Source organism: Lotus japonicus, chromosome 6, assembly GCF_012489685.1.
Source record: "Lotus japonicus ecotype B-129 chromosome 6, LjGifu_v1.2".
In the NCBI taxonomy this organism is placed as follows: domain Eukaryota; kingdom Viridiplantae; phylum Streptophyta; class Magnoliopsida; order Fabales; family Fabaceae; genus Lotus; species Lotus japonicus.
In genome coordinates, this window is record NC_080046.1 from 50796004 (window position 1) to 50812165 (window position 16162).

General features: G+C 37.2%; 3 protein-coding genes across 9 annotated transcripts; 1 reads left to right on the forward strand and 2 right to left on the reverse strand.

Annotated features, from left to right (window-relative positions):
- The first annotated feature begins 768 nt into the window (after nt 1-768).
- LOC130723078 (transcription termination factor MTEF1, chloroplastic) lies at nt 769-2129 on the forward strand. Its single transcript, XM_057574000.1, has one exon. The coding sequence runs from the start codon at nt 784-786 to the stop codon at nt 1870-1872; it is 1089 nt and encodes a 362-aa protein (XP_057429983.1). The 5' UTR covers nt 769-783; the 3' UTR covers nt 1873-2129.
- Nucleotides 2130-2914: 785 nt separating this feature from the next.
- LOC130723076 (uncharacterized) lies at nt 2915-7448 on the reverse strand. The gene is made up of 6 exons (XM_057573998.1): nt 6834-7448; nt 4145-4692; nt 3967-4025; nt 3655-3753; nt 3356-3532; nt 2915-3233 (listed from the first exon to the last, which is right to left on the reverse strand). Exons 1-6 carry the CDS (start codon nt 7337-7339, stop codon nt 3192-3194), a joined length of 1431 nt encoding a protein of 476 aa, XP_057429981.1. The 5' UTR covers nt 7340-7448; the 3' UTR covers nt 2915-3191.
- Nucleotides 7449-11303: 3855 nt separating this feature from the next.
- On the reverse strand, nt 11304-16144 carry LOC130723801 (putative pentatricopeptide repeat-containing protein At1g19290). 7 transcript variants are annotated; one of them, XM_057574938.1, is made up of 4 exons: nt 12781-16144; nt 12580-12654; nt 12365-12460; nt 11304-11752 (listed from the first exon to the last, which is right to left on the reverse strand). In XM_057574938.1, the coding sequence occupies exon 1, from the start codon at nt 15830-15832 to the stop codon at nt 13253-13255; it is 2580 nt and encodes an 859-aa protein (XP_057430921.1). In that variant the 5' UTR covers nt 15833-16144; the 3' UTR covers nt 11304-11752; nt 12365-12460; nt 12580-12654; nt 12781-13252. The 7 variants fall into 7 exon arrangements, with proteins under 7 accessions (XP_057430921.1, XP_057430920.1, XP_057430917.1 ...); XM_057574937.1 differs by having other exon boundaries at nt 11304-11756; XM_057574934.1 differs by having other exon boundaries at nt 12365-12654.
- Nucleotides 16145-16162: the final 18 nt, after the last annotated feature.

Consider the following 16162-nt stretch of genomic DNA (forward strand, 5'->3'; position numbering starts at 1 on the left):
GAACAATCACTGGGAGTTCATATCTAAACATTATCCCAATAGTCGACAACTTGAGCTATTTGAAAATCCTGACATTTTCACAGGATTGTTTAATAAATTGTATTGTATAAATCTTGAGAAACTGAATCTAATAAATTAAATTTGATTTATTTTTATTGTATATGGCAACAGTTAATTCAACTAATTTATTGTTGAAATTACCTTCCTCTTGTGAACAAAAATAAATAAATAAATTATTGTTGAAATTTGATAACATATACTCACTAAGATTTAATTTATATGCACCGACAGTGTAAAGAGTTGTCCACATGCGTTCAATTACGTTTCTCAATTTTTCATTTTAAATAATTTTAAATTCAAATTTAATTATGACATACAAAATTAGTGAATTCTTATTGGATGACTCTATAAATTTTTTTACAAGTGAGTGTATATCAAATAAACTTGTACTCACTAATCACTATTTACAAATTTTTGTTTTCAAAAGCAAATATTAACGTAAATTAGCTCTAAGTTACTCTCACCTACAAGATGTTAATTTAGTAATAAGTAAGATAAACAATCGTAAAATTGATGATACAAGTTTGAATTTAAATTGTGAAAACATGTTTCCAATTTTATTTATATATACGTAGTCCTATACTTTATATATAGTCCTCAAAATGCATTTATTTTCTAAATCTTAATTTTACTAAATTTAATTTATCAAATTTAATTTGACCAGAAACATATAATAATATACATAAATTAAAACAAAGTGATCATATACCAACTGCATGGGACATGGACCGTACTTATTCAATCTCCTTACAATCTCTGAAATCCATTTACAGCCAATCAAGTTTCAAACATATTCCCACGTGGCCAGTCACAATTCCACAACATCTCCATAACAGGACATCCTCTGCATTTTCTCTCTATCTTCCACTTCCACTTCCTCTGTCTCCACTCTCCCTCTCCACCATGTCCCCAGCTGCAGGAGCTGTAGCATTGCACTCTTCCCTGTGCACAATCTCTCCTGATAAACCATCACCTCCTTCCACCTCAACCACCCTGCTGATTACCAAACCCAAAAGCCTCCTTCAAAACCATCCACTTTACACACCAACAACCCATGCAAAACTCTCCCTTCAGTTCAAAGAGAAAATCCTCTGCCTTGAGGTAATGGGTGTTGATGCAGGGAGAGCACTGTCTCAAAACCCTGACCTCCGGACAGCCACCATGGAATCCATTCAATCCATCATCAGCTTCCTTCTCTCCAAAGGCATCCAGCACAAGGACTTGCCAAGAATCTTTGGCATGTGCCCCAAGATTCTCACCTCTGACATCAAAACTGAACTCAACCCTGTTTTTGATTTTCTCCTGCATGACCTCAAAGTCCCAGATTACAATTTCAGGAAGGTTATCAATAAATGTCCAAGATTGCTTACATCTAGTGTGAGAGACCAGCTTAAGCCAGCTTTGTTTTACCTCAAGAGGCTTGGATTCAAGGATTTGACACCCTTGGCTTATCAAGATTCTGTTCTGTTGGTGTCTAATGTAGAAAGGACCCTGATCCCCAAGTTGGAGTATTTGGAGAACTTGGGGTTTTCTAAGGGGGAGGCTAGAAGTTTGGTGTTGAGGTGTCCAGCATTGTTCACTTTCAGCATAGAAAATAATTTTGAGCCTAAGTTTGAGTACTTTGCTGGGGAAATGGGGAGGAAATTGGAGGAGCTGAAGGAATTTCCTCAGTACTTTGCTTTTAGTTTGGAGAACAGGATAAAGCCTAGGCACATGGAGGTTGTGCAATGTGGGATCAATTTACCTTTGTCAGTGATGCTTAAAAGCACTGATGAAGAATTTAGGGAGCTGATAAAGCAGGGGGATGGATGAAATAGATGGAAGCATCATTTTATGTGTATTTATTTTTGTGAATTCATTCTTCTCCAAGAAAGTTTGAATGTTTCACAAGTTTTTTGTATGATATGTAATTTTGAATTCCCTGTACTTACTTACTCCTTAAGCAACATGACTGATATTGTTTTAAGTTGCTATTGTAAATAAATCTTTGGCTGCCCTTTTTTGATGATACTGGGAAGCAAAGAAAGATGAAAATTTGAAAAGCTATCTTAGAGGAGCAAGTTTAAGCAGTTTCCTACTTTTTCAATGGAACTTGGAAATTTCATCATCTAGATTAGCAGTTAGCATCTCTTGCCCTCTTTGGTGTGAGCTTTGTAGCACATGGCCTTTTTATCATAGATAAGAGATCATCAAGAAAGACAATATTATATAGATATAAGAAGTTTCCTTATTTTTCTCTCTATCAGAAATTTTAGTGAAGGTTGCAGCTAGATCAAGGTCTGGTACTTCAAATCAGTAACTGACACTAGATACCTGAAAATTTTTCAACTTAACAATTGGATCATATGTAGACACACCATGAATTCTCTGCCTTGAGGAGAAAAGGTAAGTGATTCAAGTTTGTAAGGGTAAGCTTATCTATCAGAAAGGGCTCAAAATGTAAAAGGGCTGCAGTAGAGCAGATGAGAATGTAATAGGTTCCATAAAATTAGTGTTCACCTAGTAAACCTAAGATACTAACTCAGCTTTACGGTACCGAGATGAGCAAGTGTTCTCCCCTTGTCCGCTTTGCTTCTTATAATGCTAAACATTAATTACATCATAAAAAGGGTTGTAAATCATTCCAATTTTATTCCATTACGTTATTGCCTTTATCAGGACCCCCTGATTTTTAGAGCAATTGGTTATCACACTTATATTAGGTCGGTCGGAATTCAATAGGCGCCAAAAACATTTCTTGATGTATCGCGCACCGCACATATTGCTGGCAAATCGGTCGGGTGGAGTCCATGTCTTAATGTAGGAGTCTCCATGTAGCAACAAATAGCAAAAATGTCATCATATACAAGTAAAATGTTGAAACCAATTAAATAACTTTCTATTAACTACTTCCAAAATAATACTTACAAAAGCATCAAACAAGTTCTGATACAAACAAAACAAAACAGTGGTTCTACTTCTATCAGACAACTATTTATACAAAGAAGTTGCTGTTTTCAAAACTCATTTACTTTATGTGTATTTTTGCTAAGCGGAAACAAACACTTCCATCATTTCAAATGTCTAACTTGGTGTTTGTCCACAAGCTTTAAACCAAAACTGAGTGATCAGGAATTGGAGTCATCCGCAGGTTAGAAGGAAACCTCTTCAGAAATAAATGCAGTCCATGCATCCTGTACAAACGTAGAAGATGTGAACTTAATTTCTGCATTCATCCTTAGTATCATTTATTACATTTTAGAAACTCAAAAGTGTAACTGATCAATAATTCAATATATGTATATATTTCACAAACCTGAAGAATGGAGAAAGCCTTTTCTGCTATGTACTTCTGCAGCTGTGTTGCTCCTCTTTGCTGCAATTTGTCTGGGTGGAGGCATAATCTTGCTCTCTGATAGGCCTTCTTCACTTGTGAGCTTTCTATTAGGCTCATATAAGAAACAGCATACCAGCCACTCTCAGGCCACAGAATCTGTATTGAAAACATGCAATCATGTCAATTATCCGAATAGTGAATACATCAAAAGGGTATGAAATTTCAAAATATTCAACAAATTCTCAATGATAATAGGTCAACAATAAAGAAAACTTTACACTATGTAGTGTTGAAAGCAGTGTCCTGATGTCAGTTTCCTTGCCAGATGACCAATATCTTACATCTCTGTCCAACTTCTCTGTTTCTGTCTGTACCTTCTGCAGAAACAGCAGAACAATCAGTATAAATCTTTGTTCTCAGGTAGTATAAGAAATGGAAACAAAAAGGAATCCTAATAATAGAAGGTTTGTTTGGAACAGCATTCCAAATTCCAATCCCTTTGGACGCGCAAAAGAAAACTAAAAGCAATCCAAATGCATCCTTTGTTACTTAAGCAGATATGCTAACCCTAACCTTGTACAATATATTACCTGGGGAGATTTAACTATTCCGATCCCACCATTATGGTAATCACCTGGACCAGGCCTTCCTGCATTATATGATAAGAAATCAAAATGAGGTGTCTGCCTTTGTCTGTTACTTACTATACCTACTGTGCACTAAATTAGTATGAGTTTTTCTTCAAATTATCTGGTTAAGATAGATCACCTTCCATCCCAGGAGTTTTCTCATTGCCGTCGTTTCGCAAGCTTGATTCTTCATTAGATTTATGTGATTGAAACTTTTCTTTGGCCCACGCAATTGCTTCATCAATGCCTGTTGTTTCACAATACTCCTCTCTGAGGTTGGAGTTGACCTCTATGACATAGGAGCTCATAACTTCATCATCATCACTATCATAATCATCATCCTGCTCTATAACTAGTTCTGGAAGCACATGATCATGAACTGAAGACTTTGATTCAGGTTCTTGACAAAGTCCAGAGACAGCAGAAAATGGGGAGTTGACTTCCCAGTCATCACCGGATACTTTGATGCTTTTATATGAATTGGATTCAAGACTGATTGTTTCTGGGGATGAGACTCTTCTTGTGAATCCTACATGAGGACTTTTGAAGTTCTCCTTATACTCATTATCCTGACTCTGCATGTCAAATGGCTGACCATTGCATGAAAAAAGTGGCCTCTCTGGTTTAATTGGGTGTTCCTCAGGCATCATAGTGGATGAGTTCCATCTACATGGGGTATTAATTGGCCTGTAACAATCATTGAGAATTCCCACAACTAGGTTACCAATTTATTCTAGTTTCCTAAGTTATCAAATCTTCAACAAAGCTCAGGAAAAACAAACACCATGCACATTGTAGTAGCTAGAAAAAAGAAAGCAAAGCAACATAAAAGTTAAAACCTCCAAGGTCCAATGTAACTTGCATCGACAAGTGAATTGTTAATTGCTACTTCCTGGTCAAAGGGGAAGGTGAAAAGCTACCACTAGGATGCCTCAAGGTTATAGACAAGTAAAATATGCTTGTCATACAATATACTCCCAACCAAGATAGTGGATTGTTAAAGTGTTTTTTCTCATTCTACCCCTCAAACTTTAATCATAAAGTCATAAAGCTTTCCAACCAAGATAATGGATTGTTAGTTTTTTTTCCACTCTCTCATATCATTAAACCATCTACAACTCTCACCCAATCATGAAGTCATAAAGCTCTTCATAGTTATTGAGAAAGGAGAATTTTAAGAAAAATGTGATGTAGAGCTATTGAAAAAGTAAGGGTATAATTGACAAATAGAACCTTAAAACATCAAAATGACAGTTAAATAGGAACAAAAAAATTCTTCTAAAACGACACTTAAAAAGGAACGGAGGGAGTAGTTTGTTTCCAAATTAATATTTTTGGTCTTTGATAGGAATGGACAAGTTAATGCCAAATTGTTTGCAATAAGGCATAAGTGGTGAATGTGCATTTCCTTAAGGGATTTCACCTAGGCTTCTGGCCTAGGTTCGATCCCCTCTGAGGTAAAAAATAATATCTTTGTGGTCAGGGACATCACTACCGTATCCCGAGCCAGATTAGTCACGTGGAACCTCTTTCCCCCATGGAGACCGGTGACCAAAGGAAAAAAAAATTGTTTGCAATATAATTAGTCTTCTAACACATAGCATTATTATATTAATATTCTGAGAAAAGCAATACCATTTATTGCCTATAATCTCCCAACTTTAGCAAGCAATTGTGTGCTTAGATACAGGTAAGAAAATTTTCATTCACTTTTTATTTTGAAGGACATACTAACATCCATTAACATCCATTTATAGTGATGTGAAATAATATCCAAACATAACCTAATTCCATATATCGCCGAAGAAATTCAAGCTAGACATCTGTAAGAGTTTGATTGATTTTATTTTTAGCTTTTTATATTTAAAAGTTATTTTTTTAAAACAATTTTTGAAACTTTAATTTCAAGTGAAGAATACAACTTGAGATGTGTTATATAAATCAAACATGCCCTAAGATTTAAAAACAGTTATTGTCTTCCTATAATAACCCTAGCCTAAGCAAGGGGGTGCACATGGGTTGGGTTGGATAGATTTTTAGGCTAATTAAGATCCGAACCGATCAAAATTGTTTGGGTTGGGTTGAGTTGGGTTGGATTTCATGAATTTTTACCTTCGGACCCGATCCAACCCAATCCGACGATCTTTGGGTTGGTTCGGATGGGTTAATTGGATCGACATATTAAAATAATAATAAAATTAGAATATTGAAAAAAATAGAAAAAACTAGTAAATTTGTTATAGTACCATATAGCATAAAAAGGACACAAAACATTGTACTAAATAGCATGAAATAGTATTGCATAAATGACATATAGTCAAATACCATGAAAAACAACCACGACAATGAAATCAAATTAATCAATACGACAATGACATAGATACTTAGAATTTAGATGTCTTTCATTCCCTTATATGCCAAATAAAATTGAAACAAAGAGTGAAGACTGTGTAAAGTGAAACCGTGAAATAAAATTAGGGTATTAAAATTTTGAGGTTGGATAGGTAAAATTATTAAAAATATATATCAAGTAATATATTATTATTGTATGTTTGGATTTCGGGTTGAGTTGGGTGAATTATTATTAAATTTGATATCTGATCCGAAGTTGATTGGATTGTAATAAAATCCGTCCGATTGATCTGTTTACCCAATCCAACCCGCATTTTTTCCATTGAATTAGGTTAGATCGGGCGGGTTCATTAGATCTACCCAACCCATGTGCACCCTTAAGAACACATCTAAAAATATAACTACATGGAGGGTATAAATGTCATCATAGCTGGATAAACAGTTATTTCGTTGGGATTTCATTTCAGCTTCCGTACCTGAGATTTGAAGAAAAGGCGGATAATGCCACGTCATCACGGATCGCCGGCCGGAGAGGGCTCAGCTCCTCTGAACTCACCGCCGACGACGAATTCGACTTCGATTTCGCTATCGATTGCGACCCGGACAGCTCCATCGATCTCCGTTCATCGTCCGACCCGAATATATCGCTGTAAAACGACTCATTCTTCGCCGGAATCCTGAACACCGGCACACTCCGGCAGCTCTTCGGCGGCGGCGGCGGCGGCGGCGAAGAAGTGAAATCCGACGGCCGTAGCATTTCCTCGTAGAATGAATTTGACCTGGAGAACTTGTGCACGAGGAGGCTTTGCGGCGGCCCCCCGAAGACGTCAGAGAAGTCGTCGGCGTCCAAGGTTTCCGGCTCGGAGGCGCCGGCGATGGAGAAGATGGACCTCCTTGTCCGGGAATTTGAATGGTCTTCCATGGATCGCCGGCTAGGGATAGCTGGCGTTAATCCTATCCGCATCCTCCATGACTCGTCCATTTTCCGGCGAGGTTCACCGGTGAGCTTCTCCTCTTCACTGATCGGAAAATTCACTGGAAAGAAAGGAAGTGTAGCTTGTGGTTATATATAGAGTTGAAGAAGATGAAACAAAAGAATAAAAGTAATTAAAAAACAGGAAAAGTGATTTGTGAAAAAAAAGTCATTGATTGACTTTTACTCTTTCTTTATGCTTCACTTGTTTAAATATTTTTTCAGTAAATATATAAATAACTTATCAATATTCATACTTTTTGGTGTGTATATTTTTGTTTTTCGGATGTATTCCTGTTAGTATACCGTGCATTCAGGCATTCAGAAGATCTGAATTGTTTGATTAACATCAATCGATTTATATATTTTATCAAGATTAGATAGTAGATATAAGTTTAAAATCAGAGTCAACCTCTTAGATTGCACGACTGTCTGAATTTAGGAAATCTCTTACGGCAAGGAATCCAAATTCTTGTATGTGATTTACAAATTCCAACATGGATTAGTAGTGGTTAAGTTTAATGTAGATCGTCTTAACGGTCAACGGAAATTTAAACATACATTGTGAAGTTGTTATTATTCTTGTGCCTCACCATTTTATAAAAATAATGTTATGATCCACTAAAATACTTAAACTTAGATAAAGGGTTTGATCAGAAATGTGAGTCAAATGAGTAAGCAAAGAATGGTTGCTTAATTTCTGGGTCTTGCCATTATTGCTGTTTTTGTTTGTTGAGTGATCAATTTTTGCTTTATGTGAATGATTAGTGATATGTGATGGGAATGCATAGTGGGATAATTTGTATCAATTTGATTACCTGGAAAGATACATAGGCTGGAAATTGGAGTTGAAGTCCCCACAGACACCATCATAATTCATTCAATGTTTCATTTTCCCTACTTTGCATTATTCTTTTCAATTGCTTTATGGGGGTGGGGCAACTGATTCTGTTTTGTGATCCTGTTTAGCTTTTTGGTTTTTCTCAAGCTCTGTGAGTTTGTAGAGGCATGAAACTGGAATGCATTATTTTAACCTTGAGAAAGAGATTAATGTTTGGTTTTCAGTTACAGCCACATTTGGGTGTCTCATATCTCATGTTCTCAATTTTCAATGAACCTCAATGTGAAAGGAAGAAATTTTTAGATTGAGTAAACCAACTTCCATATTCAGAAAGCAACACACTAAGAGGACAAAATCAATATATAGAAAGTAATGTGTGTCCATACCCTGAGATGCTGTCACTCTCTAATAGTTGTTACTTTTAATTGAGGGAATTAAAGGAAAATGTAGGAACTATGGATTTATGTGTATGGCAGAAGATGAAGTTGCCAAAAGGGGCAGGTGAAGGAACGGATGATTGATACCTGAGAATGAGACACTGCATTAAAGGCTTAAATATATTTTCAGATTTTCTCAGAAGCTTTATGGCTTACCCTTTACTTTAAATTTCTATTTAAGAGGTCATAATCAATACATTGCTGGTGAGACCATCATCGACTAACAGAGAGGCCTAATGATTTTTGAGGTTTTCCATTTTTAAAATTTCCTTTTTTCTTGTTCTAGTTGTACTAATTTTTGTTATCTGGTTGTGTTAGGCTGTTTTCAATGAGTTCTGGTATTGGGTCAGCCGAGCTCCATGAGCCGATCTAATCTTCTTAAGGCATTGTCTAAGAGACCAGGGTGGTGCGAAGACCCAATCTGGCGAACAAGCATTTCCAAATCGAGATGAGGTTGATCATTAATAAGCCATAAAGACATGAATGCGTTGGGAGTGATTCTCACCTCAATGATTGGTCAAGACATGAATGTCATCATAAGCTATTTACGCAAAGATCAATTACATGCATGATGTAATGTGTCGATAGGTTTAACCGATTAGATAATGAGTCCCTCTGCTATGACTAAGATATTCTCATTATGTGGATTTTAGGGCTGAGTTAGGACTCTCTTGACCTAGCTTATACCTTAGGTTCATAAATAATTTTGAATTTCAGAAACTACTCACATAAGTGTCTTCTCATAAGTGATTCTGTTTAGAAGAGTTTCCAAACATACAATACATCTACTGCCTTGTGTGCTAGGTAAAGGGAACATGTTGAATTAAAAACTGGTGATTTTAGATCATCACAGATAAATACAATTAAGTCCCATGTGACTGGCCCCTCAGATACTGTTGATTTGCTGTTATGCTGCTGCCAGTTTGGCCTCAAATGAATTCCATCGTTAACATGAACAAGCAATTTAGGTGATGATTTCAGCATTATACATTCATATTTGTCAATAAGTTAGGTGTAATTGCACGTCAATTTTCGTGGATCACTTTATCCCCCCACTTTCGAATACTTACATAAGATTAATTACAAATTAAGGTGACCCCTCAGCAAGTATAATAATGTTAAAGATGATATGACACAAAGGAAGCCATATATGGAACAACATTTATTCTTCCCTAAAGTGTGATTGACGGCTTATTTGTACCTTTTGATTCTTCTCAAATTTGGAACTATGTGTTTCTCTGTATATTTTGTTGTACAATTTGTAATTATCCTACTTGTTGCCTATAAACAATCTCTTTAGCTTTTCACATTAATTAATCCATTTCGGCTGAAATTTAATAAGACTGCAGAAAATCGTTCTTCACTATATTGATCTCTAAATATATCAGGTAGATATAGAGATTGTAGCCTTAAATTTGTTCAGAATGAAATTAACTCTTAAGGAAAAAATTCACCTGAGAATATTTTTACCATTAAAAATGACTGATTAAGCAAATGGAATAACTGGAAAAGCCAAGAATGACAGTGAAAAATATTCTGACTGAAACAAACGCACTCTAAAATTCTGGTTTTCTCATTTTTAATATTGCATCTCTGGTAACTATTATATATTGTACATTATATAACAAATGCTATGTGTATTCACATTGAAGAGGACTAGTGCTGCACAATTTTATCACATCAAGTTTCATAGTGACACATGTAAGGGGGACAAGCACAATTCATAATCAGGTTACTCCAAGAAAAGAAAAGGCACAATTCCAGGAGAGGAAAAACAAAATTTTGTCGGAATGTAATTTCGTTGTGATCAAATATCTTTGTTGTTTCATCGTAAAAAGAAAAAATCTTAACGTTTACTCATTTTCAAGCATGTTTTGATTGAGGCTGTGAAAGTATCAAATACCACTACTAACCAGATTCCTTTGTTTCTTGTGCTTGGAAAATGCTAGTAGTAATCATACAGTCAATTAATAGCATGTTAATGTGAAAAAATGATAACAGTTCACTAGTGTATTCGGATATACAAACTTGATTTATAAGAAATTGGAATATTAGTTAATCACAGTTAATTAATAGCTATACAAATTTAGGACTACACATTTGATTGGCTTTAAGTAGTAGCCTAATGATGAAGTTAATTGTATCAATTTTAAATGCTAATTTTTAAATGAAGTGATTTTCTCTATAGGTTCCAATAGATGGTATGATATCAGTTGATGCCACAGTTGTGTCCTTAAAAAAAGTCATGGAGGGGATCTTCATTTTATAAACCTCATACTACCTCAACTTTATTTATGTTGCTATAAAAGTTCCCTAAGGCAGTGTTTGGACAGTTTATTAATGGCTGAATTCAATAATGCCACTTTTGAAACCTTGGTAAATAAGTTTGATGTTTTTTTTCTTTTCCATTTTGGCTGAATTACTTGTTAGTGCTATGAAACATGAACTAATTTAAAACACATGCAAATTACTCATAATTAACTAAGCTATTCTAATCATTGACAGTTTAGATTAACCATAAACAAACAAGTTAGCAAGTCCTTATTGCTACCTTTATCTAGTGTCCTACAGAAAAGCAAAAGCAGGAAAAAGCTTGTTTTCTAATGCACCATACATTCATTCTCATTCTTAACCATTTATTCTTTTCTGGTGATACGATTGAGCGAAAAGTGAAGAAAATAAATGAGCAATATAGTGACCGGTGAGTAAGAGGTTATTTGAATGCGGATCAAAGAATACAGTATATAAGGGCTTATGTAGTGCATTTTTAGTAGAGAAACTCCAATAAGTACACTTTGATCCATATCCAAACGGACTCTTAGACTGGGATATTTGGTGTCGCGTACACAAACACACGATATCATGTGGTGACAATCAGCTCCAACAACTCAGCTGTACACTATCAGAATTAAAGCTAACACACCAGTTAATAACAAGTATAACAGAGTTAAAAAATCACAAACAATTATACATGTTCAGTTATAGAAACTAGAAAGATGAAATTTCAACTGTATCTAACAAGGTATAGCAGCTAAATGACCAAAACCAAACAAAACTCAGGGGTAGTAGGCAGCACAACACAATAGTGATTCTCTTCAAAACTGTCCATACCAATTTTCAAAGTTCCTGTATAAGCTCTTGTGCCTTACTGTCACCAAAAGCAATAAAAGTTTAATTTGTTGATGTCAATATTTTCTGTTAGTTACTCAGAGCTCTATAAATTCAGCACCTTATCAAAGAAGTAAACAAATACTGAAAACAAGAACAACGATTTTGGGGCAAGAGGCCTGTAAAAATGAAACTTCATTTCATTGAAGAAAAAAAATCATTCCATAGGCAAATCTATTATATATAAATAGTTTAGCCTCAAATTCTAATAGTTGCAGGCCAAACTATGTGCATCAAAACTATGACAAGGAATATTTTTTGGCAATAGAAAAAGATTATTTAGGTGAGGGAAGCTCTCCCACTCTAAGGTCAGGGAAAACCACTAACTGCAATGATAATTTACAATGTCAATCCAAGTCATGTAAAAAAAATTCATGACCGGAAGGGTAGGGCCTAGGTCAGCTAACCCCTGGTGATGGAAATAACAATGAATATAATTAAAAAGCTCTGTAGCCAGAATTCTTGGTCAGGCTTTTGACAAAATGAATTGAAATTGCTTATTGACTCTTTGATGGATGAGTAGTCCCTATTATTTCATCTTATAAAAACCCCACCCATAAATTTAGCTGAATTCTGACAAAACTTTACCTATTTCTTTTATGCATATGCAGCACTTCTCCATGAAGTAATTCAAGGTAGAATTCTCAATGCAGAAAGTCTTCAGCATCCAGATATTGCAAAGGCCTGAAGGGTACTATATAAACCACAGTTACGCTGGTCATGACATAGCAATTCTCTCTCCCAACATGGTGGGAAATGTATATACCCATACAGTGCTACATCTAGAAACAATGTCTTATTACCTTTCAGATGAACGAAATCATCTCGGCCTCCTACCATAGCTTGACAGACGCCGTCTAGTTTCTTCAACATCCTGCCTGAGGTGGGTAACATAGATTACATGAGTCAGTTTACAAACAAAGTAATGAGATTGATAATATCACCTTTACAGTTATGTAAGGCAACTCATTTAGCTGTATTATGAGCACGAAGATTTGGGGTACCTTATAACTTGTTTTGTTTCCCAGTGCTCAAAACTTCCAACATTTTAAGTGGACATCAGACAACATCATCAGTAAACCTATCCATACATGCCTCCAAACCGTTGAAATCTGTAATGAACACTTCACAGTTCCCCTCATTCCATCAGGAGAAAAACTCCATGCACTTTCCTTGATCACTTGAACAAAAACAATTATGAAGCACATCCAGTTTCATTAACAAAGAGAGTGAACCCTAGAACTTTCAATATGGTGCTTGTGGATGAACAGCAGGAGCATGTGGCCATTACCTACCTACAAATCATTCACATGAAGAAATGATTGATGCATCAGAACATGGATGCAGTTGTGCTGTAATTGAGTCTTGAGCCAACTGTTCAACTTTGCACTCGGCATGTATCATGCAGAATTTAGTTAAAATCTGCCATAGTAACTTAATCCAAAACCTCAAAGTGTCTTCCCAAATGACCACTGATCAAGGCAGTTTGTGATTTGAAGAAATCCCTTCTGCTTTCATCTTGTCTCTCAATTCAGAGGCTTTATCAAGATCACCAATTCTACAGAAACCACTGATTAGTATATTATAGGTAACAACATTAGGAACCAAGCCCTTTTGATGAAGTTTGTCGAAAAGTCTCTGTGCTCGATCCATATTTCCTAATTTGCACAAACCATTTATTAATGCATTATATGTAGTAATATTCGGAATAAGACCTCTCTCCACCATCTCATCCCTTAAGTTGAAAGAACCATCTATGTTGCCAGCAACTGAGCAGGCATGAATTAAGGTACAATATGTGAAATTATCAGGAAGAAATCCTCTAGACAACAAAACTGACAGAAAACTTCTAGCTTCGTCAACCTTCCCAGACTTGCAAAGTCCAGCTATAGCTATGTTGTACAGAATATTACTGGGAAGAGAATTACACATAGCACTTTTATCAAGAGAATCAGCAATCTTCTGAGCTTCTAGACTTATAATATCATTTTTCACAAGCTTATCAGAACATTTATGAACTGTAAGAAGATCAAAATCCACCATCTTGTCTAGGATGACAGTTGCTTCATTGATTCTAGCATCCTTATAAAGGCGGCTAACAATTTTGCTACAGACCACCGAATTGGGAGTGAACCCTTTTCCAATCATCTCAAAATATAAATTACAAGCTTTGTCTAGCTTCTCTTCATCACACCAACCAGAAATAAGGGTTCCATAGGTAACAACATTTGGAGATAATCCTCTAGTTTTCATCTCAACAAGGAGATCAGGGACATCTTTTGACTTCCTAAACTTAAAAAGTCCATTAATAAGGGAATTGTACATTTCAATGGAAGGAGAAATCGCTTGTCTTTCCATCACATCTTTAATTCTAAAAGCTTCATGAAGATTGCCAATTTTACAATATCCATCACTCAAAGTCCTATACGTTATTTCGTTGGATGAGCATCCAAGTTCTCTCATCCTTTCAAAAACAGCCTCTGCTTCCACCACTTTCCCCACCTTACACAACCCACTGATCATCGTATTGTATGCAATTGTGCTCTTAGTAAATCCCTTGCCTAAAATTTCTTTCCAGAGCATCCCTGCCCTTTCAGAATCTCCCATCTTGAAAAGGCAATCAAGTAGAGTACAATAGCTGACCTCATTTGGAGCCACGCCTCCATCCACCATTAAATGCCAAATGCGCAAAGCATCACCATACGAGCCGGCCTGAACTAACCCCTTGAGAACAGTATTATAGGTCACAACCGATGGTTGAATTCCTTCCCTTATCATCTCCTCACAAAGTATAAAAGCCTTGCTCATTTGCCCTTCTCTGCAGTATCCATCCAACAGTGTGTTATAGCCATAACAATCTGGCCTTAAATTCCAATCCCTCATTCCCCTAAAGACTTGCTCAGCTTTGGAAACCTGACCATTCTTACAATACCCATTAACCAACGAGTTACAAATAACCATATTCATCTTCAATCCCGCCCTCAACATGTCATCTTGAATCCTAACAGCATCATCCATTCTCCCTATCTTACAATAGCCATCCACCAGCACACCATAAACATGGTCATCCATAACCAGCGACCCATCTCCCACCACGCCAAGAAGCAACCTCTCAGCCTCATCCACCCTGCCCTGCTTGCAGTAACCCCTCATCAACAAGGTGCAAGTAACCACATTCCTCGAAACCCCTCTTTCAGACATCAAACCCAACACCCTCTGAGCTCCCTCCACATCCCCTTTGCAAACATACCCATTGATCAGCGCATTGTAAGTCACAACATTAGGCTCCAACCCCATCTTCACCATCTCCTCCAAAACCCCCTCAGCAGTATCCACCCTCCCAACCCGACAATGCGCGTTCACAACAATGCTAAACATATAAACATCAGGCTCAATCCCAATCCTCAAAATCTGCTCATAAACCATGACAGCGGTCCTCGCTTCACCCTTGCCAACCAACTTAGCCAACAAGCAATTGCAGGACCTCAAGCTCGGGGCTCGACCCAACTTTCCCATTTCATCGAACACGCGGAGTGCATGCTTGGTCAGCCCTTTCTCCGCAAAGGCCTTGAGTAGCATGTCCAATACAACCGGGGCAAAACCGAGTTCATTGTAGGCGGAGAAGACATCGTTAAGGACCGCGTAGGCGCGGAAGTTGTTGGTGCAGTGGAGGGAGAGGAGGTCACGGAGGAGGGAGGTGGTTTGAGGGAACATTTTGGCGCGGGCGAGGATGTGGAGAAGGAGGGAGTATGAGCGGGGGTTGGGGCGGTAGTGGGGGTGGTCAGAGGCGAGGCGGAAGAAGGAGAGTGCGGCGGAGGGGTGGAGGCGGAGACGGAGGAGGAGGGCGTCGGTGAGGTGGTCGGAGAAATGAAAGGTGAGGCGGCGGAGGGCGTGGGGGCGGTCGAGGATGAGGAGGCGGGAGATACGGTCGAGGAGTTGAGGCTCCGGTGGGTTGGTGGTTTCTTCTCGGAGGAGGGGAGGAGAGAGATGGAAGGATTTACGGAGGAGAAGAAGAAGAGGGGTGGTGGTGGGTTTGTGGAGGGAACATGACAGCATTTTGGAACAGCATCACTTGTGGAGTGTTCAATACAATGAATGGTTTGGTTTCTGAACAAGTGAAGAACACACACTACACCAAGGACAACCGTTGCAAATTCTAATAGAAAGGCGCCATTAATCAGCTTAAGTCTAGTGCTGCATTTGCTTCACGGATGAAAATAATTACTAAACATGACAATTTTATCATGTGTTTTTATAACGACTGTCGGGGGAGTAGTGTTTTAGGGTTGCTCAGGCAAGTTGTTGGTCAACAATCGATGATGGTTTTGTGGACGACCAATAAAAGGAGTTAGGATAGCAAATAAATGTGTTTGGTCCGTCATAGTC

What these genes read in the sequence shown, in the direction of transcription:
- LOC130723078 (XM_057574000.1), top strand. Translation starts at nt 784, where the DNA reads ATGGACCGTACTTATTCAATCTCCTTACAATCTCTGAAATCCATTTAC.
- LOC130723076 (XM_057573998.1), bottom strand. Translation starts at nt 7,339, where the DNA reads ATGGACGAGTCATGGAGGATGCGGATAGGATTAACGCCAGCTATCCCT. An exon ending in GAAAACTCCTGGGATGGAAG is followed by an intron (nt 4,026 to 4,144) that starts GTGATCTATCTT and finishes CATATAATGCAG; the next exon opens with GAAGGCCTGGTCCAGGTGAT. An exon ending in TGCTTTCAACACTACATAGT is followed by an intron (nt 3,533 to 3,654) that starts GTAAAGTTTTCT and finishes TTTTCAATACAG; the next exon opens with ATTCTGTGGCCTGAGAGTGG.
- LOC130723801 (XM_057574938.1), bottom strand. Translation starts at nt 15,832, where the DNA reads ATGCTGTCATGTTCCCTCCACAAACCCACCACCACCCCTCTTCTTCTT.